At 53.2% G+C, this 23623-nt stretch overlaps 1 protein-coding gene across 1 annotated transcript in view; it reads right to left on the reverse strand.

Moving 5' to 3' along the window:
- The window catches only part of ITGA5 (integrin subunit alpha 5), a 24784-nt gene extending 4445 nt beyond the window's left edge, over positions 1 to 20339 (reverse strand). Inside the window, exons 1-27 of the mRNA XM_017501886.1 lie at positions 19849 to 20339; positions 13370 to 13500; positions 11384 to 11496; positions 11132 to 11252; positions 10788 to 10849; positions 10652 to 10697; positions 10312 to 10437; positions 10043 to 10087; positions 9861 to 9904; positions 7338 to 7394; positions 7132 to 7184; positions 6634 to 6842; positions 6169 to 6360; positions 5898 to 5943; positions 5614 to 5715; positions 5380 to 5435; positions 5094 to 5248; positions 4660 to 4797; positions 4457 to 4524; positions 3977 to 4127; positions 3799 to 3891; positions 3297 to 3376; positions 3106 to 3186; positions 2894 to 2999; positions 2320 to 2469; positions 717 to 800; positions 496 to 609 (exon numbers count right to left, since the gene is read on the reverse strand). Of these exons, the coding sequence (XP_017357375.1) occupies positions 496 to 609; positions 717 to 800; positions 2320 to 2469; positions 2894 to 2999; positions 3106 to 3186; positions 3297 to 3376; positions 3799 to 3891; positions 3977 to 4127; positions 4457 to 4524; positions 4660 to 4797; positions 5094 to 5248; positions 5380 to 5435; positions 5614 to 5715; positions 5898 to 5943; positions 6169 to 6360; positions 6634 to 6842; positions 7132 to 7184; positions 7338 to 7394; positions 9861 to 9904; positions 10043 to 10087; positions 10312 to 10437; positions 10652 to 10697; positions 10788 to 10849; positions 11132 to 11252; positions 11384 to 11496; positions 13370 to 13500; positions 19849 to 20213 (2988 nt within the window). The 5' untranslated portion in view covers positions 20214 to 20339. The remainder of the gene's footprint in view (positions 1 to 495; positions 610 to 716; positions 801 to 2319; positions 2470 to 2893; positions 3000 to 3105; positions 3187 to 3296; positions 3377 to 3798; positions 3892 to 3976; positions 4128 to 4456; positions 4525 to 4659; positions 4798 to 5093; positions 5249 to 5379; positions 5436 to 5613; positions 5716 to 5897; positions 5944 to 6168; positions 6361 to 6633; positions 6843 to 7131; positions 7185 to 7337; positions 7395 to 9860; positions 9905 to 10042; positions 10088 to 10311; positions 10438 to 10651; positions 10698 to 10787; positions 10850 to 11131; positions 11253 to 11383; positions 11497 to 13369; positions 13501 to 19848) is intronic.
- Between the last annotated feature and the right edge of the window lie 3284 nt (positions 20340 to 23623).

The following is a 23623-nucleotide window of genomic DNA, read 5'->3' on the forward strand; positions in this document are numbered from 1 at the left end:
CTCCGCCTCCTGGGTTCAGGCAATTCTCCTGCCTCAGCCTCCTGAGTAGCTGGGATTACAGGCACGCACCACCATGCCCAGCTAATTTTTTGTATTTTTAGTAGAGACGGGGTTTCACCTTGTTGACCAGGATGGTCTCGATCTCTTGACCTCGTGATCCACCCGCCTCGGCCTCCCAAAGTGCTGGGATTACAGGCTTGAGCCACCGCGCCCGGCCCCATTTCACTGTTTTTCAATCATTCTTTGCACACTGATCTCCCTTCAGCCCGCCCTCCTCTGAACTGGCCAGGAAAGGGAAGCTGCTGATCCCACTTGGACCACTAGGTGGCGCTAAGGACATACAGCTTGGTCTAGACGAGGGCAAGGAAGGGGAGGGAGCTGGAGTGCTGGGTCCCATTCACCAAAGGACAGGTGGCTACTGCAGTGGAGAAAGGGGTGGCTCAGTCTAAGCAGCCCCAAAGGTCAAGGGTTAGGGCTGAGGTGAGGCTCCCTCACCTGCAAGAAGGTCTTGGCCCAGACTCGGAAATGCAACTGCAGACTTTTGCTCTCTTGTTGGTGGAGGGGCCCGAGCTCGCAGCGCAGCCTGAGACACTCAGCCTCCGGACATTTCTAGGAAGAAATAAGCTTGGACCCGGTGTTCTGGCCTTGGGATGTCTCTGAGAACCCAAGCAAGCACTCAACACTTTGGTCCACACCTCATTCCCCGCCTGACTTACCAGGATCTGAGGTCCTGAGGAAGCAGAGCTGCGGCTTGGAGCTTCCCGTTTCTGCTGGTGGTGCAGGGAACCCTCGGGAACCAACTATAAGACAAAGAGACTGTTGGGCCCCTTTCCCACCTCGTTACAGCTTCTAAGTCAGCCTGCACCTGGGTTGTGGAGCAGCTTCAGCCTATTTTTTCATCTATCTCTTTTTGTTTTTTTTTTTTGAGACGGAGTTTCGCTCTCGTTACCCAGGCTGGAGTGCAATGGCGCGATCTCGGCTCACCGCAATCTCCGCGTCCTGGGTTCAGGCAATTCTCCTGCCTCAGCCTCCTGAGTAGCTGGGATTACAAGCACGTGCCACCATACCCAGGTGATTTTTTGTATTTTTTTAGTAGAGACGGGGTTTCACCATTTTGACCAGGATGGTCTCGATCTCTTGACCTTGTGATCCACCCGCCTCGGCCTCCCAAAGTGCTGGGATTACAGGCGTGAGCCACCGCGCCCGGCCTCATCTATCCCTTTATTCATCCATCCAACTGTCCCGCTCCTATGTGCAAGGCACCGAGCTCAGTGTTAAAATATGGAAATGAAGAAAACTTGGTTCTTGGAGTTCACATTGGAGGAGACGCTTAAATCAATAATTAGATCCTTGTTCCTGTTTTTGCACTGGCCATTTCCTCGGTTTGGACTGCCCATCCCTGAATCTTGTAGGTAGGTTCACCCTTATCTTTTGGGCCTCAATTCAGCTGGTCTTCAAGAGATATTCTGATGATTCAACTTAAATCATCTCCCCACAGCTTATTAACGCTTCATATTCATCACCTTTCAATCCCTGTTCATTTTTCTCCTTCTCTCTTTTTTTCTTCCTTTCTTTTTTGAGAGGGAGTCTTGCTCTGTTGCCAGGCTGGAGTGCAGTGGTGCGATCTTGACTCACTACAACCTCCAACTCCCAGGTTCAAGCGATTCTCCTGCCTCAGCCTCCCGAGTAGCTGGGATTACAGGTGCACACCACCACACCTGCCTAATTTTTGTATTTTTAGTAGAGATGGGGTTTCACTATGTTGGCCAGGATGGTCTTGATCTCTTGACCTCTTGATCCGCCCACCTCGGCCTCCCAAAGTGCTGGAATTACAGGCGTGAGCCACCGCGCCTGGTCCTCTTTTTATTTTCTATGTCTCTATCACCCTTCACTAGAATGTTAAGTTCCATGAACGTGAGGACTGTCAGTTTTTGTTTGGTGCAATATTTCCTGGGCTTAACAGTGTTCAGTACAGCACTCCTTCAACTAAATGTTAATGAGTAAATGAACTATCAAACAGGCATTGGAGCCCAGAGGGAAAGGTTTGAAGAAGGCTTCCTAGAGGAGGTGGCACACAACACGGCCCTAGGGGTATGCCGGGAAACAAAGAAGGGATAGCTCAGGCAGAAGGAAACACAGTGGATGAAAGTCGTTTTTCCTCCAGAGGCTTTTGAGTTACCTCTGGGCCTTGTGACCCTCAGCCCTAGCTCTAAGCATGTCCTCATTGCCTCTTGCAAGCCTCCAGCCACCTTCCCCAACCCCTCAGCCTTGGTCCTCTGAACCTGCTCCCCTTCCCCATGCCAGTGTTCAGGCCCTCACCTCCAGGTCCTTTGGGTTAATGGGGTGACTGGGGGTGCAGTTGAGTCCCGTAAATTTGGTCACATACAGGAGCTGCTGACCTTCCAGAGCCTGGGGACAGCTGAGCTCCAGCACGCCCTGGCTAATGGAGCTGGGGCCCTGGTTGATGAGCTGAGGAGGGAAGAACACAATCATCATGGGAAGGAAGAGAATGCTGCCCCTGGAGGCCCTGGGTCACCATGGCTCCACTGTACCCTGCTGTCGGGCTCCTATCTCAGAGATGAAGCAGGGAACCAGCGGGCAGAGATGAAATCCTCTCTAACCAACACTTTTGGAGGGGGCTCCATCTTTCTTTCCAAGTCACTCAACTGGCCTGTCTCTCTGGCTGTTTCTCACAGGACACTGCCTCATGCCTTTGCATATATGTCACTTACCCCTCCCTCCTCTCTTCCTCTCAGTCCCTCATGTTGGTTCCAGCCATCTGTCACTCATACTAGCTCCTCCTTTCCCATCATTCATTCTGGCCCTGCCCCTTCCCTCCCTCTAGCTTGGCCTGCCTGGGGCCCAGTCCTCCCTGCCACCTATCCCTCTTTACCTCGTAGACATGGTGGACAGCGGGTCCCACGTCTTCCTCCTTCTGTGGCCGGTCTCGCGGGTGCCACTCGCTTACTGGGAATAGCACTGCCTCAGGCTTGGAGACACTAAGGAGGAGGGTGTTTTAGAGGAGGCTGGAAGGGACCCCATATGCATCCTTCCCTAGAAGTCTGTCTCCCCTCTCAAAAAGACCCCATTCTGCCTGGCACTGACCCGTTCAGGGTGACCTGGGCCTTAGCCTCCACGGAGAGCCGGAAGGAAACCACGTCGCTTTGTGAGTTGTTGAGATTCTTGCTGTGGGATGGAGGCAAGACTGAGGTCCTGGAGCACAGCCACTGAGAACTGTGCCCAGCCCTCCCCTCTATCCCCAGCTCAGCCCCAGCCTAGACACACTCACTCCCTACCTGAGGATCTGGAAGTCAAACTGGATGGTTTTCTTAGTGTCCCGGAGATGGGGGACTGTAAACCGAAGTCCACCCCATAGCTGGGGACAGAAAAAGAGGAAAACAGGGCAGTTAGACCGTGTATTTCAGCCCTCCCTCGCCATTTCATAGCTGCCCTCAGGTCCGCTCTCCCTCTGCCTCATCCTTTTTTTTTTTTTTGAGTTGGAGTCTCTCTCTCTCTGTTGCCAGGCTGGAGTGCCATGGCGCCGTCTCAGCTCACTGCAACCTCTGACTCCCTGGTTCAAGCTATTCTCCTGCCTCAGCCTCCTGAGTAGCTGGGATTAGAGGCACGTGCCACCATGCCCAGCTAATTTTTGTATTTTAGTAGAGACAGGTTTCACCATGTTGGCCAGGATGGTCTTGATCTCCTAACCTCATGATCTGCCTGCCTCGGCCTCCCAAGTGTTGGGATTACAGGTGTGAGCCACCACGCCCGGACCCCATCCTCTTGTCCTAAACTTACATTGGCTCCTGCCTTCATGGGGTTGCCCAGGTCACACACCAGCAGGCGGCTCTCGTTCACAGCAAAGTAGTCACAGCTCAGGCTAGAGAAGTTCTGGGGGTGGGGTGGGTGCTGGTCAGGTTTTGGTGTCACCTCTGGAGGGGTATCCTCCCAATCCCACTCAAGAGTCTCATCTCACCCCTGGGTTTCTGACGAGTCCTGAGTACTCAGCCTCTGGAGGGGCCGTGACCCGAAGTTCAGCCTCATAGGCGCCGCCCTCACCCACATTCTGGGCATGGAAAATGAGGTTCAGCGCGTTCTTGTCACCCAGGTACACATGGTGCTGCTCCCTGGAGGGGACACAGAGTGTAAGAGACACTGGGGAATTGATCCTCAAACCAGGACAAAGGACCATTATAAGAGTAATAACAGTAATAACACACACTGTTTAGTGGGTTCTAACTCTACGGCAGGCACAGGCTAGACTTTTTATGTAGATTATTTCATTTAATCTTTCCAAAAAGTCAGAGAAATAAATGCTACTATTCTCACTATGCAAATAAGTAAGCTCAGAGAAGCTCAGCAACTTCCCAAGGCGACACAGCTGGTTTGTCCCTATTTGGCTGTCTCAGGTGCCAGGTGCACCTGAACACCCTAGCTCACTGTCAGCGCTACTTACCCAAATACTTCCAGCTGCAGGTCAGGCACACAGATGTTGTCTTCTCCACAGTCCAGCAGGATCTGGGCCTGGGGAGCAGGACAGCCTTGAGAGGGGAAGTTTAGACCCATTCCTGGGCTGCAGGCTCTTCTCTTTCCAGGGCCCTGCCCCCCAGTCCCCAGGCCTCTGTCCTCCCAGGTCCCTTCTTCCTGCCTTGTCCTCACCTTGTCCTCTATCCGGCTCTTGCTCTGGTAATGTAGAGCTGGCCTGAGGCCATGGCTGTCCACCGGGGCTTGGGGGTCCAAGGAGAAGTTGAGAGCGATGTGAATTGGGGAGAGTTTGTCTCGAAATTCTGACTCGTTCTAGGGCCAGAGGAGAGAGTTCACAGAGTCAGGGGTCTCTGGGGACTTGGTGGCACTGCTCCTCAGCCTCTCTCATCTCCCTTTGTCTGCTTAGGGCCCAATTCTGACCATCCTCATTGTTTCAGAGGTCCTGGCAGCCTGCTTGCCAGCTCCTCTGACAGAAGGTCTTCTTTCTCAGTTCCTCAAGAGTCCCAAACCTTTCACTGGAATCTCCTAGTCTTTCCCTTCAGGAAGGGCCCTCAGTTCTATGTGGCCACCCTCCCTGGCCAGTCCATACCCTGCCCTCTGGGCCATACCCTGAGGTAGATTTTCATCTCTCTGCAGTCCTCTCGAGCCCCGTTCTGGATGAGCAGGGTCTGGGTCAGGGTTGCCTGCCTGGAGGCCAGGAACAGTGCCCGCCGTACCCCTCCCTTCTGCTTCTGCCAGTCCAGCTGAAGTTCCACTGTGAAGCCTGCAGCCAGGGACATAGAAGGGGAATTTGATTGTCTCTCCTTATCTTTTCAGAGAGAAGAAATGTCCCCCGGTCCCCAGTCTCTTTGTCCCCTGTCCCAGGGCCTGAGATCTCCAGGCAGTCTCCCTCACCAATGGAGTCAGGGACGTGTTTTCCAGAAGCATTGAGGCAGAAGCTAAGGTTGATGCTGGAGAAAGACCAAGAAGAAAGCTGGTGAATCCAACTGGAACAGACATCCCATCCTCTACCTATCTCCCTGCCAGACCCAGACTAGGACACCCCCAATTTCCCCTTCCTAAGGCATACTCGGCACCCCTGCCCACTCCCAGGCTCGGGTCTCTGCAATTTCCTGGGTGCCAGCTCACCAGGACACAGGGTTCCCCTCTAAGCTGCAGCTGCGCTCCTCCGGGTTGAACATGGCAGGGAAGATGGTGAGGGAGGCACTGGCAGACACGATGGGGCGGCCCCTTTCAAGAGTGAATGTGGGGTCAATAGAATTAGGATCCTCTGTAGCCCGGACACAGGAAACTGATGCCCAAGCCCCAGGATGTGTGTCCTCTGCGTTGATTTTCCCCACCTCAGCTCTGTTGAGAAATTCCCAGTTCCAGTCCTCCCAGGTTGTCCCCTCAACTTCCCTTGGAGTTCATACCTGTATACCACGGCCTTGTCTACACCAAAGGACCCCACAATCAGATCTGCAAGAAGTCAAGAAATCACCTCTTACAGCAAGCCCCAAATCAGGGTCCTATCTCTCTAACCCCTTCTGGTTTCAGTGCTCAAGGAGGCTGAAGTGAGAACACAGCGCCCTCTGGTGGAATTAGCCTAGAACTGCACCCAGGAACTTAGGAAAGGTGCAAAAGAGGGTAGAGGTCAGTCACCACGGAATTTTAAGGCGAAAAGGGGCCTTAGGCAAAACTCACCAGGATATCCATTGCCATCCAGGTCTCGACCTCCTCGAAGGGCAGAGCCAAAGAAATCTGGGGTGTGGCTGGCTGCCCACAGGGGCTGCAGAACCTGAGAAGGCTTGGAGCCCAGCCCTCCTGGGCCCCCAGGGAATACAAACACTACTCCTTGCTGAGTCTCCCCACCAAAAGGAGCCCCGATGGCCACATCTGGAAGACACAGAACACGCAATAGTCAGCAGGCCAGGAATCCAGGGGCCCAAATCTCTACTACCAGACTTCAGGACCTAGGATCCTATTTTTTCCCATCTGTCAATCCCTATGTTCTAATCTCTTCAAATCCCAAGACCCAGACAGTGGGATTTTAACCCCTTGGGAAGTCATGGAGGTCTGGGTATTTTAGTTGACAGATGCCCTCTCCCCAGATCCCGTCTGACTTGGGCCCCTGCCTCCACTTTCGCTCTCTGAGTCCATGGTACTCACCATTGTAGCCATCCTGGTCCAGGTCCCCCAGGGGGGTCAAGGAGCTGCCAAATCGGCCAAACTCATCACGGCCAGTGAGGGTAAGGGTGGGCATGGGCTCTATGCCAGCTGGGTGCTGCAGGTAGATGTAGACCCTGCCCACCTCCTGAGGCCGCCCATCAGGGGTCCGTTCCATGAGCAAAGGTGCCCCCACCAGCAAGTCATCCAGCCTGAGGGGAAGGGCAAACCCAGGTAACTCTTTACCCTGTCTTGCCACCCCTACCCCAATCCTAGTGCCAGAAATCCCAGGCACTATGGATCCCATCAAATCAGAAGACCTGAGGTTTCTGATCATTAGCGCTCAGCTCTTTCCTTGTCCCTGAGCAAGGGGAATGCAGGTATGAGTGAGAGTCTAGAGGAAAAGACCTGGAGAAACTCTCCTTGCATTTCCTGTACCGTTCCCACTCTTCCCTCTTGATCTGGGAGAGGTATCGCGTGTGCTCATTTCCCACTGCTCACCCGTCCCCGTTGATGTCTGTGGCAGCCACTGCATAGCCGAAGTAGGAGGCCATCTGGAGAGGACAAAGGGGCAGCCCTGGGTCAGAACTCGAAGGTTCAATAAACAGGATCAAGGGGGGCTGGGAAGTTGGGCTGACATTGTTAGGTCAGGGCTGGAGCTTTGTTGGCAGTGGGTCAAGCTGGGGTGGGGTGAGGGGTAGCCTTACCTGTTCCCCTGAGAAGTTGTAGAGGGATTGGATGTCTGAGCCATTAAGGATGGTGACCTGGGGGATAAAGAGATAGGCCCATTGGTCCTGGACTCCCAGAGCATCCCGTGGTTAAAGAACAGATGTGTACAGGACACTCAGGGGCAGGAATTCCTTAGAGACACACATCACTGTCCCTAACTCCCTCCTCAGCTTTGCCCTCATATTCCCACCTGTATGCCAGGTAGGTCCACCCTATGTTTGCTTCACTATTTGTCTCCATATCAATCACCAACTACTGACAGATTTTGTACCTATGTGTTTGTCGTCTATCTCTACCCACTAGAATGTAAGATCAATAGGGGCAGAAACTTGATTTTGTTCTTTGCTTTCTCCTCAGAGCCTAAAGTAGTGCTTGGTAAGTAGTAAGCACTCAATAATTCTGACTAAATGTGCACTGGTGCCTCAAACCCATCATGTTTAAAACCCAAGTCATCCTCAACCTCCATTCCCCCCAAACCACAAACACCGTGTCTCCCCTATGTTTCCTTAGTGACCCACCCCACCAGGTCTCTTGAATCCTTGCTCTCTTCACTCTCACTGCTGTGACCTGGTGTGAGCCCTTTCCCGGGACTGCTGGGCAGATGTCTTGACAATGTCCCTGCCTCCAGCTCTCCTTTCCTATAGGCGCTCTTCCCCAACCCCCACTGCAGCCAGACTGGCTGATTGCCCTACAGCAGATCTGGGAGGCTACCTCTGGCTTGGAAATCCAGTAGCTCCCTGCAGCCACTGCCTAAAGTCTCAACTTCTTGGCTGGTCCTCCAAGGCTCTGCAGAATCTGGGCCTAACTTATCTGTTTTTGCTTGATCTTTCCATATTCTACTTATCCTCAATCAGCTCATGAATCTGCTAAGCTGGGCTGTAATTGTTTCCTTTTCTTTTTTCTTTTTTTTTGAGATGGAGTCTTGCTCTTGTTGCCCCGGCGGGAGTGCAGTGGCACAATCTCAGCTCACGGCAAGCTCTGCCTCCTGGGTTTAAGAGATTCTCTTGCCTCACCCTCCCAAGTAGCTGGAATTATAGATGGCTGCCACCAGGCCCGGCTAATTTTTGTATTTTTAGTAGATACGAGGTTTCACCATGTTGGCCAGGCTGGTCTTGAACTCCCGACTTTGTGATCCTCCTGCCTCAGCCTCCCACAGTGTTGGGATTACAGGTGTGAGCCACCATGCCCCACCTGTTTTTTTTCTTTTATCTCTTTCATGCTCCTGCATAGGGATGCCCTCTTGCCTCATCTCTCTTGAACCGTCATAGAACCTTCTCTGATCTGTCCTCTTCCTTTTAAAAAAATTTAACTTTTTATTTCCTGACTCCCCAAACTTGTTACCATCCTTATCCTAGAAAGGAGATTATTCTTTCCCCTAAACTGCTATGTCACTGTATCTACTTTTCTGAAGTTTGTCAAAGTGCAGAAAGAATCCTGATTTTGGATTAAGATAGACCTGATTTTAAACCTACTTACTAACTGGGTGATCTTAAGCAACTTATTTGGTCTCTTAGAACTTCAGTGTTCTCACATGTAAAATACAGATGGTAATATCTACCCCATGGGCTTGTTGTGAAGAATAGAAATCATGAATAGATAGTGCCTGATGCACGGAGAAGAGAATGAATTTTTGCTCCTCTTTAGATCACAATTGTATGTGTGTCTTATCTATCATATTTGATTAGAAGCATCTTATAAGATGGGGTAGGACACCTTATTCATCTTCTTATCTCTTACTTTGCCTTAATAAATGTTGTTAATTGAACAAACTCCTACGGCACTCTTATCTGTATCTTTTTAAAAGCACTTGTCCTGGTCTAATAATAACATCTGCCAGTTGTACATTGCCTAACAATTCACCGAGCACTTTCACATACATTTTCTCATTTTGCCCTTGCAAGAGGCTTGTGAGGTCAGAATGATTGTTATCTCACTATACAGAGAAGAAGGAGGCTCAGAGAGGTTCAGCACATTGCCTAAAGTCATTACAGTTAGCAGATGGCAAAACCAAGATCTAAACCAGACTTTATGAGTGCAAAGTCCATGCTCCTTCCAAACAGGCTCAGAGAGGTTCAGCAGGAAGCAGAGTATGAATAAAGAGCAGAATGGGCCGGGCGCGGTGGCTCACGCCTGTAATCCCAGTACTGTGGGAGGCCAAGGCAGGAGGATCTTGAGGTCAGGAGTTCGAGACCAGCCTGGCCAACATGTTGAAACCCTGTCTCTACTAAAAATACAAAAATTAGCCGGGTGTGGTAGCACGTGCCTGTAATCTCAGCTACTCAGGAGACTGACGCAGGAGAATCACTTGTACCCAGGAAGGGGGGCTGAGGGTGCAGTGAACCAAGATCATACCACTGCACTCCAGCCTGGCGACAGAGCAAGACTCTGTCTCACAAAAAACAAAAAACAAAAAACACAAAAAACCCTCGCAAACTGCCATGCATGCTTCTTTGTGATTAGCCAGGGGAGGAGAGGAAGTGAGGGGTCAGGCTGGGTCTTACATAGCCGTAAGTGAGGTTTCCTTTGGGCACACCAGCAACAAAGTCTGCAAAGAGAAGAGAAAGTTGTGACCTAAGGGTGGGGAAAGGGAAGTGGATAATGGTGAGCATCCAAATACATGGGCTCTCAGGCCCTGGGCCTCTAACCACCCCCTCCTTTGGCCCCAGCCTAGGGACATACTCACCTTCTGTGTCGTCACCACTGAATTCACCCACAGCCACGGAATATCCTGGGAGACATGGTGGATGGATGTTAGGATTCCTGCTCTGGGGACCCCTCTACCCTGGCCTATCCCCAATCCCTTCCCCACTTCTACTGGGTCTTCATAATCAGCATACAGATGACAAGTATGGCTAGGGATGGCCGCGTAGGAGAGGGGAGGCAAGGGGGTGAGTGGGGACAGGAACACTTGAGATTCTCCCTCTGCCATCCCTTCCCCACTTGCTGGCTCACCTAGGTAGCTGTCGTCATAGATGGAACTGGCCTGACGAGTCTGCAGCTGCCCTTGAACCAGGTTGATCAGGTACTCGGGGTAATACGATTCTGCAATCTGCTCCTGAGTGGCAGACAGGATCTGGCCTGGAGAGAGGATGAGGAGGGAGTAGATGGAGGGGAGCTGGCAGAGGGGCTTGGGGCTCTGGGGGCTGACTGGGTAGTAGTTCAGAAATCTGGTTCAAGAAAGGGAAACATGGGGAGGGTGGCAGTATGGATATTTCAGGAAGGGAAGGGGTGAATTGGGAGTAGGGTGGGAGGCTATGTGCCAGGAGACTGAAATAGCAGAGACAGGACTTACCTTGCCAGAAATAGCTTCCTGGTCCACCTAAAACCACACGGCCAGTCTGTGGGTGAAAGGAGGGGAGTCTGACATCTGGTCCCGAGCCCCCTGCCTCCACTCCCCACGTCCCTTCTCTCCCAGACTCCTCTCTCACCTTGGTGAACTCCGCACTGAAGCCTCCCTGGCAGTAACCCTGTCCTGCTGCCCAGCTGAAATCTGTGAGAGGAGAAGGTGGTGAAAATGAGCCCTGCACAGATGGGTCATCCAGGAAAGAACAGAGGGCATAGGGAAGGAGGTGGGAGAGAGAACCAGAGAAAGGGTCTTCCGGGGCCAGACAGTAAGCATAAAGGCTAACTAACTGGCTTAGCCTTTATCTTAAGCAACATACTTGGTCTCTTAGAACCTCACGGGGGAACACAGGGGCGCAAGTCAGCCCTAAGTATATGAGACACTCCATGCAGAGGGCAGACATGAGCACGGGCCCCCTCTTGTCCCTACCTGAGCGGCAAGGTGCATACTCCAGAATTCGGGTGAAGTTATCTGTGGAGAGGTAGCAGGTGCCCACGGGGTCGCTCAGTGGCTCCTTCTCTGTGCGCCAGCTGTACAGTGGAGCGCATGCCTGGGAGGGCGCAGGAGGAGGGGTCTTCAGATTTAGTCAGTAAGGCCCTTCCTCCCTCCCTCCAGGCCCGGCCTTACCCAACCACTGCCCATCCCCTGGCCACCACACCACTAAGCCTGCTGGGCCCTCACCAAGATGGAGGAGCCATGGGCTCGAACTGTTGCCCCGAACCACTGCAAGGACTTGTACTCCACAGGCTCCTCTCCCTCTGAGCTGGACAGTGAGGATTCCAGGAGCCGAGAGCCTTGTGGGAGTGAGAAGGGGGTGTCTCGCTGAGCCATGGACGGTTGAGCACTAGGGCAGCCCCTACTCTCAGCCTGGGGATACCCCACGAATGCTTCCCAGCCCTGAGACTCCATGACTCACTGGGAGTGCGGAGTGGGGAAGGAGCTTAATTCTGTTTTGTGTAGCCTGACTCACCTCTCCTCTACACACATACACATACACGCATGCACACACACGCATGCACACAGACGCACACATGCACACACACAAGCATGCACACACACACTCATGCACACGCACACAGAACCTGGGCTTTCTAGAGTTGCCTCCCCATGGTTCCCGCTTTCTCACCCAGCTGGGACAAGGATGCCCGCTGTGGAGTGGAGGCAGGAGGAGGGTGGTGAGGAACAGTGGCTATTTACCAAGCGGGGAACTAACTCTTTGGCTGTACTTCTTTATCTGTACTTGGGCTGTGTCTTTAACAGCATCTTGTCACACCTTCTTTTTTTTTCTTCTTTTTTTGAGATACGGTCTCACTCTATCGCCCAGGCTGGAGTGCAGTGGCACAACCTCAGCTCACTGCAATCTCCACCTCATGGGTTCAAGTGATTCTCCTGCCTCAGCCTCCCTAGTAACTGGGATTACAGGCGTGTGCCACCACACCCAGCTACTTTTTGTATTTTTAGTAAAGACAGGATTTCATCATGTTGGTCAGGATGATCTCAAACTCCTGACCTTGTGATCCGCCTGCCTTGGCCTCTTAAAGTGCTGGGATTACAGGCATGGGCCACCATGCTCGGCCTTTTTTTTTTTAAACATGGTCTTGCTCTGTCACTCAGGCTACAGGGCAGTGGGGCAATCACCGCTCACTGAAGCCTTGACCTCCCCACTCAGGTGATCCTCCCATCTCAACCTCCAGAGTAGCTGGGACTACAAGGGTTCACCACTAGGCCTGGCTAATTTTTTTTCTTTTTTTGAGAAGGGTCTTTCTCTGTCACCCAGGCTGGAGTGTAGTGGCGTGATCTCGGCTCACTGAAACCTCTGCCTCCTGGGCTCAAGCGATTCTTGTGCCTCAGCCTCTCACACCTGAGAGGGTGTATTTGTATTTTTAGCAGAGACAGCATTTTTCCATGATGGCCAGTCTGGTTTCAAACCCCTGGCCTCAAATGATCCACCTGCCTTGGCCTCCCAAAGTGCTGGGATTACAGGCATGAGCCACTGAGACCGGCATCTCTAAGTCTATTTCTGGAGACTGATGGCCTTAGTTCATATCCTCGCTCCAATGTTTGCCAGTGGTACAATCTTGGATAACCTCTGTCTCCTCACTTATAAAATGGGGATAATAATACCTTATACAGTTGTTAAAAGGATTCAGTGAGCTAATATATGTAAAGCGTTCACAACTGGCCTGGCACAGAGCAAGTGATAGTTGTTAGTCTCCGTCTTCCTCCCATCCGTTTGTGTCTACTCAGACCTGGAGCTCCTTGAGGGCAGTGGCTTAGTCATCTTGCAATCCCGGCAGCTCCAGCACAGTGCCTGTCATGCACTGTCACTTAGTCAGTGCTTAGTTAAAGGAACTGAATGGTCTGTGCAACTCTCCCTGTCTTTGTCTGTGTTACGGCCCTGGCCTCCCAGAGTTGTGGGTGATTCAGGGGAAATGAGAGCCACATGTTTCTGAATCATGCCCGCCCTCCTTGGGCTGGGCTGGACTGGGAACGTGGAGTGAGTGCCATGGGGATCCACTGCAAGCGGGTGGAGCACCAGAGCTGGTGCTGAGAGGTCACGTGGCTGGGGTCTGAGCAGGCTCCACCCCCTGCCCCAGGCCCCACCCAGGCCTCGCCCCCAGGCTGCAGTCCCCACCCCCAGTTCCTCCCTGAATTTTACCGGCCTACCTTTGTGGTCAAATTCAATGGGGGTGCACTTTGTGTGTCTGGCGCCCCAAGGACAGAGGTAGACAGCACCACCCTGCAGCACTCCTGGCTGGCTGGTGTTAGCCTTGGGTGCTCCCACCAGCACGCTGACCCTGTGAAGAGGAAAGGAGAGGCAGTTCAGAGTGGCTCCTAGCTCTTCATCCGTGTCTGGAGGCGGGAAGGACCCAGGCCTCTAGGCTGGGGCTGGCTGGGGGTGGAGTAGATGCCCCCCTGGGTTGTATTTATATCTCAGAAGATGCCACAGATGCCAGAGGCACAGGCTGGAGTCAGGCGGTCCCCATGTGCCGCTGTCACTAATACAACCCTCCCCTCCTCCCGCCATTCTCTCTCCTCTCCTACCTTCCCCCGTTCATAAAGAGAGGAGGAACCAGAGTCAATTCCTAGGAGGAGAAGAGGGCCAGATCCTGGACCCCCGCTTCTCCCTCTCCTCTAGGTACCTGCTGAGATTAGATGCGCAGCCTCTGGAACCCCAAGGTCCTCTGGAGCCTCAGGGTCTCTCATCTAGCCTATTTACTCTTCTCCCAAGGCATATCCTCTCCCTGGGCCAAGACCCAGGCATCTGGCTGCCCAGCCACCCAGCCTTGGGGGTGTAGGAGGAAAATGTGAGTCTTGGAAATCAGGCAGCAGGAGTGGAGAGAGGAGCTGGAGGACGGTGAATACAGATTGTTCCACTGGGCCCGCCTCACCCCGGCCCTGGTGTGGACCTCCCCTTCCTGGCTGGGTATCTGTCTCAGCCCTTGAACCCCTTTCTCATAGACCATCCCCAGCTGACTGAATTCGAAGTCTGCTCTACTGGGGTCCTAGTTCTGGACACAGTGCCTCAGTTTTCCCTGAGATGAGGAGAAGTTTTGCCTCTGCTGGGGGCCCTACGTAATGGGGTGGTCATAGCTCAGGGCCTGGGCAGTCTCCCTGCCCTCAGTTCTGCCTCATTCATCCCCAGGTCCCTTGCCTCCCAGACCTCCACACAGCTCTTGGCTCTCCTGGCTTTCCCCTAAGGGTCTCCTGCCAGGACAGTATCTGGCAGCCTGGGCAACTCAACCCAGTGCCCTTGCCAGCCTCGGCCTCTGCTCTGTTCGGTGTCTGCCTCTGGCACTGCTTCTCAATCTCTCTGTCCCTCTGCCCCTGTGACTGCTTGCTGTGTTGGTTTAGGTTTTTGGATCCTATCTCTCTATCTTAGATTTCAGGTTTCTCCATCTCGATTGGTTTCTGTCCATTTTCGGCTTTCAGCCTGTCCAATACCTAGCCCTTCCCTGGTAGTTGAATACCTTCCTCAGCTTTCTTACTAGGCAAGAAGGCCCAAGTGAGGGATTATGGTAGAGGCCACAAGAGCTGGGGATATTTTCCAACTATACCAAGGTGGGGAGGAGTGGTCCAGGAGGCGCAGGGGATGGAGGCGACAGAGAGAACAGTTCCACAGTTCTGAGGGGACAGAAATGGGGAGTGAGGAGGAGTCTGTGCGGGCCAGTGGGAGAATGGAGGGGAGAGAAGGAGGGTCCAGAGGAACAGGAGACGGGTAGGCTGCAGAGGGAGAGCTCCTGAAGTTAGGGGGGTGGGGAGGGGAGGTGCTAGTCTCATTACTCTGGGGACAGGAAATGTTGACTGCCTGTGGCTTCCTGTCTGTTTCCAACCTCTCACTTCTCCGTTTGCCTCCCACACCCCCAGCTCCCCACCAGGCCCCACCCCTCTCACTCAGGCATTATATCCAACTGGGGGTTATGGCTGCTGATGGTGAGAGATTGCACAGCCCCCAGGCCTGGGTGAGGTCAGAGGAGTATACCCCCTTCTCCCTCAGGAGGGGCAGCCCCCAGGGAACTCAGTTGCTGCGTTCAGGCTCTAGAAAGCAGAAAGGGCCACCAACCTGAACTAGACCAGAACAGCTGAGGTACAGGAAGCAGTGAAAGGAGCACTGGACCAGGAGCCAAGAGTTCAGGTTCAGGCACTAACTGTGGACTTGGCCAATACCCTCTTCCTCTTTCTCTGGCTGAAGAAGAGCTTATCTCAAAGTTTCCTGGAGCACAGGGCTAAGGCCAAGGGACCCCATTCCTACACCCAATTTCCTCAACACCCACTGCTCTTGGAGAGGAGCTGAGCCTGACACTCCTGGGATGGCCTGAAGAAGTCGCTTGGAGTTTAGCAGGGTTGCAAGAGAGAGAGTTTATGAGGCTCGTAAAGCCCTGTGCGGGCAGATCCATTCTGACTGTGTGATGGTTTGGGATATCTGGCATGCAGGCAAGTGGCACAGGCCCGGGCCTCCCTCCCTCCCGACACACTACCCATGGCTCATGCCTGGAGAGGCAGTGGCCCTTCCATCCCAGCAACCCTAGGTCAATCCAATAAGTAGTGCCTCCCGCCGCCAGCTTGCCAAGTGAGGCGACTGGGGCCAGGATGGCATGCAAGCCAGTCTGTCCTTGTTTTCCCATATCTTCTTCCTGCTTCCTAAATCCTGCAGCAGTTGGGCACTTTTAGGGGTCTAAGAAGGCAACAATGGAGGGTCCTCGGGCTATTTTCAATATTTCAGAGAGCCTAGCGGAAATCATGCATTTACCAGATAAGGTGGCCTAGGCTAATTAAAACCTCAAGTGTATTTGCTTTTGGCTGGAATTCTATCAACTCATGTGGGAACTTGGTTATCTCATGCTGCTCAGAAACTCTGATTGGCAGCTATAGATGTTTTTGGTTAATAAAAAATGAGGAAAGGAATTAATTATTTCTTACTAAATGCAGTTTGGCAGGTACACTTTTCCGAAATAGAGTCTGAGAGAAGAAATAATTGCCATAATTTATTCTGAAGCTCAGCAATGGAAGGGTTGGTCCTTAGAGACACAGACTACCACATCGAGCAGGCACTGTAGAGAGCATCCACTGGGTTTAAGACTTTACTGTAGGCGCCCGAGACCACATAACATAAAGGCAGGCTGGCCTCGTTCTGAACACTCCTCAAGAAAAAGCTCAAAGTTGCTCACCTCATCCCATGCTCTCATGTTGCAGATGGGAAAACTACCCCAGAGGGGTTAAGTCATATGCTTAGGTCACTCAGCCCTCCTCCCAGAATCGGAGACGGAAGTTAGGAATCCTGATTCCTAGGACAGCATTCTGGTCTACCCGATTGCCAATTTATTCCCTCCTCTCATCTCTATCTCCCCAGCCAGGCTTCTGATTAACCAAGTCCCAGTTCAATACTGGGTTACTGTTTGACTCTGTTGGCCTGACAAGGTCGGGGGTGGAGAGCAGCAAGTGGACCAGCGGCCAGCTCCTACAGATCCTACAGCAGCATGGGCCAGGCCGGAGGAGGACACCTGGTTCAGGGTCCCCCAGTGCATTCACAAGGGATATGTATGACTGGCTGAGGAAGAACAGCTGTCTCCACTTGTGGCAGTTGCAGAGGGAACAAGGAGCTGAGCCGAGACTGGCCTACCTTTCAAGCTTTCAAGTGTTCTGGGTTAAGTCACTGCCTCTCCTCAATCTTTGGATTCTCCAGCATAAACTGATGGATTTCCCTTGAACATTTACTCAACTCACTTCTAGTTCAAAATTTCTATGACTCCCTCACTGTGTCGCCCAGTCTAGAGTACGGTGTCGTGATCTTGGCTCACTGTGGTCTCAGCTCACTGCAATCTCTGCCTCCCAGGTTCAAGTGATTCTCCCGCCTCAGCTTCCTGAGTAGCTGGGATTACAGGCATGTGCCAGCATGCGGTTAATTTTTATATTTTTAGTAGAGACAGGGTTTTACCATGTTGGTCAGGCTGGTCTCGAACTTCTGACCTCCGGTAATCCACCCGCCCAGGCCTCCCAAAGTGCTGGGATTATAGGTGTGAGCCACTGCGGCTGGCCAGCCTCAGTTTTTATATCTCTAAAAATGGGGCAATAACGGCTTCCTTTGCTTTAACACAAGGATTTTTGTTACAATCCAATGGAAAAAATCAATATGAAAGTGCTAAAGGAAAATGAGAGACTATTGTTACTATCACTAGGATAAGCAAATACTCAAAGCAAGTAAGAAATGGGGGAAAACTTAAACAAAGAACTAGGCGGTAGCCAGGAAGGAGAGAACCAGAAACAAAAACAGCTACCCCATGAAACCCATGCCGCCCAGGTACTGATCACCCTCTGTGGACCAGGTCCCTTTTATATATGTTTTCTCATTTAGTCCTCAGAACTCCATTAGGTCTCTGATTTTCATGGGAAGACCAGGCTCCAAGAGCTTGAGTACCTCACCCTAGGTGCTAGGGTCCCACACAAAGAGCTAGTAAGCAGTGAGGACTCACACCTACCTCTGTCTGAGTTAAAGCTCTCCCCTTTCCTACCATGTAACCACTTTGGTGCTCACCCTGTCCTTCAATGCTGTTTTGTTCACCATGAGAGGTGATGCAGGAAGACCAGGGACACTGAGGCAATGGCTGTCGGTGAGGCACTATGTTTGTCCCGTGTTGAGGGGAGGGGGCTGAAGGCCTAGCTGTGGTGGGAGGAGGTCACTGGGGAGGTAGAATGTTCTGAGTCCTACTGTAAGAGGGTATTGTAAATCGGAAATGAGAGGGAAGGAGAGGAGGCTGGACACCTGGGTTCTCTTGGGAGGGGAGATGAGCAGAAGGGGAGGGGAAAGGGATGAGAGAGCTGGGTCCTGTTTTAGAAGAGGACTTTAGGGACTATAGGATCAGGCCAGGGGCCAGACAGACACCTAGGGGACCAGGAATGTGTGAAGTCCAGATGTTTTAGAGGAGTGTTTTAAAGGGAAATAACACTCTCCTTTAGGGGAGGAGGGAGTAAAGAGAAGGTTAAATGGGGGACAACTAGATAATCTGACCTGCGGGAGGAGACCTCATCCCCTTCCTCCCTCCCTCTTTTCTAGTCCATTAGGGCTGTGATAAGAAGTTTGGGGGAACCTGGGGGAGACCAGGCCTGGCAGAGGCTCCAGGCCAGGGTGATGCAATGGGGTTTGGGCAAAAGGCCAGGGGGGTGGGGTGGGGGTGGGGTGGGGACCTCGAATAGCCCAGAACCAACAGCTGGGGCCTAATCAGCTTTCCTTTCCCCCATCCCCAGGTCCTCAAGACAAAGGAGAATTTGCTTTTCTCCCCAATTGTATTGGCTAGATTAACCCCTTTTCTCCAAAAATCTATAGAGAATGAATAGAGATCAGTTAACTGTCTCTTGTGTAAAAACAGGTCACTTCTGACTGAATTCCCCTCAAACCCTGAGATCCTGGGGGTGAGGGGGGTGAGAAGTGGGAAGCTCCCAGCTCAGAGATGTAGAAGGAAAAGGATTGCCCCAGTCATTGTGGAGGACCAGGAATCTGGCATCTAAGGGTCCCTGGCCTAGGCCAGGAGCCACCAACTCCCTCTCTTGCTTCCCAGTCTCCCCCCATCCCACATTTAAACAGACACCCTTGGTTCTAATGTTGCTTCCGCTCTAACTCCGTTTTCCCAAGCCTGACAGCACCCCATTTTCTAGGCACTCGGGGTCCGAGTCTGCTCCTCACTCTGCTGAGTTGGGAATAAGGATCCTCCTTTGAGACTTCCAGGGTCTTGAGTCCTTAATTCTGACGCTCCAGGCCCCACGGAGCCCGCGTCTCCCCAGCTTCCGACCCCAGCCCCAGAAGTCCCGGTCTCAGCATAGCTCCAGCAGTCCAGCTACAGGAAACCAGCTTTTCTCTTCCTCCCAAGAGCTAAAGGAAGAGGGAAACCGCCCACCCCCCTTCACGCGCGCACACACCCCTCCCGACACATCCGAGCACCCGCCCTTGGCTGAGTTCGCCTCCAGTCCCAGGGCCCCCAGTGCCAGGGTCCCCGCATTCGCCCCAGTTCTGGGATCCTCTCTCGTGAACAGAGATTGGGGGTGGAGGGCAGAGTAGGGGACAGAGGAGAAAGGAGAGGGAGCCGCCGTCCCTCTCCCGGGTCTTTCCCCAGTCTGAGTTGAGGGGGGAGGGGAGGATGAGGCTGGCCCCCAGTTAACCTTCCGACCCCCTCAGTCTCTGACTCCCCTCCTACCACACGTAGCTCAATCGGCTTCGACCCGGTTTCTTGCCACACAATGGCCCCTACGGATCCCGAGGTCCCCTGGCGCCCCCAAAAGCCCTTCCCGGCCTCCGCGCCCCTTCTGTGCCCCCACCCGCCTCAGGTCCCGGCGGCCCACAGACTTCAGCCTGAGACCCTCAGCTCTCCGTTTACGCGCTCTCCTCTCCCTTGACCCGGAGACCCCTGCCCAGACTTCTCCAGCTCCATGTCCTCTCCCCACGCGACCCATGAATCCCCACTGATCGCTCTCAAACTCCAGGGCCCCTCCTCACCCGCCACGGTGCCCTCCCTACTTCAGCGCGGGCCCCCAGTTCTACTCCCTCCAAACTCCACCCTCAAACTCAAGCCCTGGTCCCCTCCAGACCCCAGCCGCGCCCCCAGTCTCCAGGCGGCTCCCCCACCCCCATCCCTTCTCCAGCCCTCCTCACTCACCCCTCTGTTCCCGGCCGGTAAAACTCCACTGAGAATCCGAAGAAGGAGCCCGGGGGCCCCGAGAGCACTGCTGGGGCCTCAGCTTCCAAGTTGAAGCCCCCGACCCTGGGTGGCGGCGGCAGCAGCAGCAGCAGCAGCGGCAGCAGCGGGGGTCGGCGCCGGGGGCCCCAGCGCCGCTGCACGGCGTGGAGAGGGGACGCTGGCGTCCGGCTCCCCATAGCGCCCGCTCTTCCCTGTCCTGGGGCCACCGACCCGGAGCCGCTTCCTAAACCTCCCAGAGGCGAATGACTCAACGCGGGGAGGAGTTTGCCAAACTCCCGGCTGAGCCCTCCCCCCGCTTGCCGAGGGGGCTGGCGGGGGGGCATTCCTGGGTCCCTGAAACTCTGAGCCCGCGCCCCCCACCCCTAAGGGGCGTGGGGGGGCCGCACCTCTCCACCCCCTTTCCCCAGCCCCAGCTGGAAGCCGGTTGTCTGGACTGGGTTAGACTGGGCGGGTTTGGGTTCTTCCCCCTCCTCTCTGCTTCCCCCTCCTTCCTCCCCACTCCTTTCCAGATGTACAACGTAAACGCTCGGAAAAGCAGTCGGAAAAAGGGAGCGGAGAATTTCCTAATGAGGAAAGGAATCACCTCTGATGGGCGGAGGAAGCCTGTATATGTGTGTGGGGTCTCTCCCTCAGTGCTTTAGGGAGGAGACTTTGGGGTCTAAAGAGACAGGAGACTCCTCTGGCGTCCGGCCAACTGGGATTTCCCCTTGCCTTCCGGGGCCATCGGGTGCCTGGGTTCTGGCCAGCTGGATTTGGGACACAAGAGTTGAGGTACAGAGACAGCGTTCGCAGTCAGCTTGGTAGAGGACCTACACCGGCTCCTCAAGTTCCGCCGCCTCCTCCTTCAAGCTGCTTGATATTGAAAACCCAGGAGTCTGGGGTCATTCACCAGCAGGAGTTTGCTCCAATTTGCCCCCTTCTTGGTCCTAGGGTATGTAAACCTCTGTTGAGCCCTTTCCTTGGATCTGACAGTTGACCAAAACCTGCGAGTGGTTGGCCCCTCAGTACCTTCTTGATTAAACTGGCCTGATTCCTACAAACCTGGAGAAAGTGAGGGGTGGTGGTGGTGGAAAGTCTTGCGAAGGGACCCAAACTTCAGCTCCTATTGGCTGTAAACACTGGGAGCTCTGGCCAGGCACTGTGGCTCACACCTGTAATTCCAGCACTTTGAGAGGCCAAGGTGGGCAGATCACCTGAGGCCAGGAGTTCAAGACCAGCCTGGCCAACATGGCGAAACCCGTCTCCACTAAAAATACAAAAATTAGCCAGATGTCGTGGTGTGCACCTGTAATCCCAACTACAGGTGGGATTACACCTGAGGCAGGAGATTGCTTGAACCCAGGAGGCAGAGGCTGCAGTGAGCTAAGATTGTATCCCTACACTCTAGTCTGGGTGACAGAGCAAGACTATCTCAAAAAAAAAAAAAAAAAAATCCCCAAACCAAAAAACACTGGGAGCTGGAACCCAGGACCCCATTCTTCCCAGGTCCCCCATGGAAGTAGAGGAGGGGACTCTAGTAAGGGAAGGCAGTGACCCCCTGCCCACCTCTTTCCCCAGCCCCAGCTCTGTGTGATGAGATCATTTTTCAGGATTCTAGCCTTTATCTTAGCCTGGGGGAGGGGAACTCTGGGCCTTTCAGTCCCTTTCCTCCAGGACGCCTCCCTTTTCAGAATAATACCCCCAAGTCAAACCCTGTCCCCTCTGTTCCCCAGTCCTTGGCCCCACTCTGGGCTGAAAGGCTCAGAATAAGAGTGCCCAGAGTCAATGTTTTCTTTTTTCCCCCTGGCCATGACTCTCCCCCTCAGTCTGCTACTCTACTTCCTGTCCCAAATCACCCATCTGCTTTTTAAAAACCCCCTCTCCAGAGCCAGTTGCAGCCCAAGGGAGAGGCTGGCGGGCCAGACTGTGGGGCAGTGCTGGCCCTCATCCCATTCTCACATCTGCACATCCTGACCCTTTCTTAGGTAAGGAACCCAAGGAATCTCTGGGTCAGGGTCTTTAAGCCAGCATTGCCAAAAAGGTAACCTTTAGGTGAAAGCTACTCAAGCCATGGGCTGAGAACCTCCTTTGGGAGGAAGAGCTGAGGCCTGACTGCTTTTTAGCCCAGCAAAGCACATGTATGTGAATCAAACGCTCTCCTTTCTCAGTCTAGGCAAACTCTTTAGATTTTCCCAGGATTTGGGAGATTGGGGGTGTGGGTGGGGAGGGGTGTAGGGAAAGAGGTGTGTGACTCAGCTCCTCCCAGGAGCCTTGGTGGGGGTCAGGGGACATAGCGTCCTGCCCCAGTCCTCCTCCCCACTCCACCCCCAGTCTTGGCCAACTCAAACAGGCCCCCTCCCTGTCCATTCTCTGCTCCTGTTTACACCGGGAGCCCCTTAGTCATTCTTTGGCTGGCCTTTCTACTCTCCCCAATATCCCTCCTCTCTTGGCTCTTTCTGCCCTTATAAGTCCTCTCCCAGTGGCCCTAACACCTCCTGCCTTTTCTCTCACCATGTCTGCCTTTGCCTGACCTTCTCTTCCTCTGCTCTGGCTGGGCCTGAACTTGGGGTTCCCTCCTAATTGGAGCTACTTCAGCACAGACCTCCAGGCCTGGAAGCTGACCTAGAAAGGCCAGTGAGCGGGGGTTTCCTAGAAGCCACCAGTCCAACCTTCTCCTCTAGAAGAGGAAATGGGTGTAGAGAGATGAAGTGACTTGTCCAAGGTCATATGGCTAGCCAGTTAGCCCGAGTGTTTAGACTCAAACCCAATGCCTTCTCCTCTAACCCCACTGCCCCTCTAAATGCTTCATCTCCTCTCAGCTTTTTCTTTCCATCTTGTGTATCTCTCAGTCTTTCTCTGGCCGAGCCTGTGTATCTCCAAGTGCCTTTGTGTTTTTTCTCTTAAACCTGACCTCTTTGGTACCCTCTGTCATTGCTCAGTGGGAATGATTTGCTGTGATGACTGACTATCATTAATCATGGTCTGCTTGATGGAGGGGCAGAAGGGTGAAGCGCAAGGCCAGGACACTCACCAGGCTCCTGCTGTCTCCAGCCTGCTTGGCCTGAAGGCTGGAGTGTTAGAGCCAGAAGAGTGAATGTCTACAGAGGAGCTCAGGATACAGGTGTAAGTGGTAATGCCAGGAGTCATGCTGATTCAGTAGTGTGGGAGGAGGGTGGGGAGTACTGATAATGGTTTATTTAGCACATACTGTGTTTCTGGTCCTAGGCTTGACCTTAAATCTGCCTCTATCCCACTTAATCTTTCCAACTATCCAGAAAGTATCATGATCCTCATTTTACTGTTAGGAAACTGAGGCCTAAAGAAGAGAAGTGACTAAGGAAAGGCCAACAGAAAGAAAGGGGCAGAGGTGAAATACAAACTCAATCCCAGTAGATTCCAAAGTCATTGCTTTTCCCGCTGCAATCAATGTCAGCCCTGTAAACCAGGCTGGGTTCTACAGGGGTATAGGGGAAAATTCTAGAGTAGGAATCATAACCTAGATCTATTGTCCTTAGGGTGGGGTGGGGGAAGATTGGGTATACAATCCATTAATCCTCCAAAACTGGATGGAAGTTTTTGTCCACATGTATGTGATTTCTCTGGGGTGAGACTCAGTCGCTTCTTTAAGATTTTCAGCCGGGCGCGGTGGCTCAAGCCTGTAATCCCAGCACTTTGGGAGGCCGAGGCGGGTGGATCACAAGGTCAAGAGATCGAGACCATCCTGGTCAACATGGTGAAACCCCATCTCTACTAA

This window comes from Cebus imitator, unplaced genomic scaffold (assembly GCF_001604975.1).
Source record: "Cebus imitator isolate Cc_AM_T3 unplaced genomic scaffold, Cebus_imitator-1.0 Scaffold285, whole genome shotgun sequence".
Lineage (NCBI taxonomy): Eukaryota > Metazoa > Chordata > Mammalia > Primates > Cebidae > Cebus > Cebus imitator.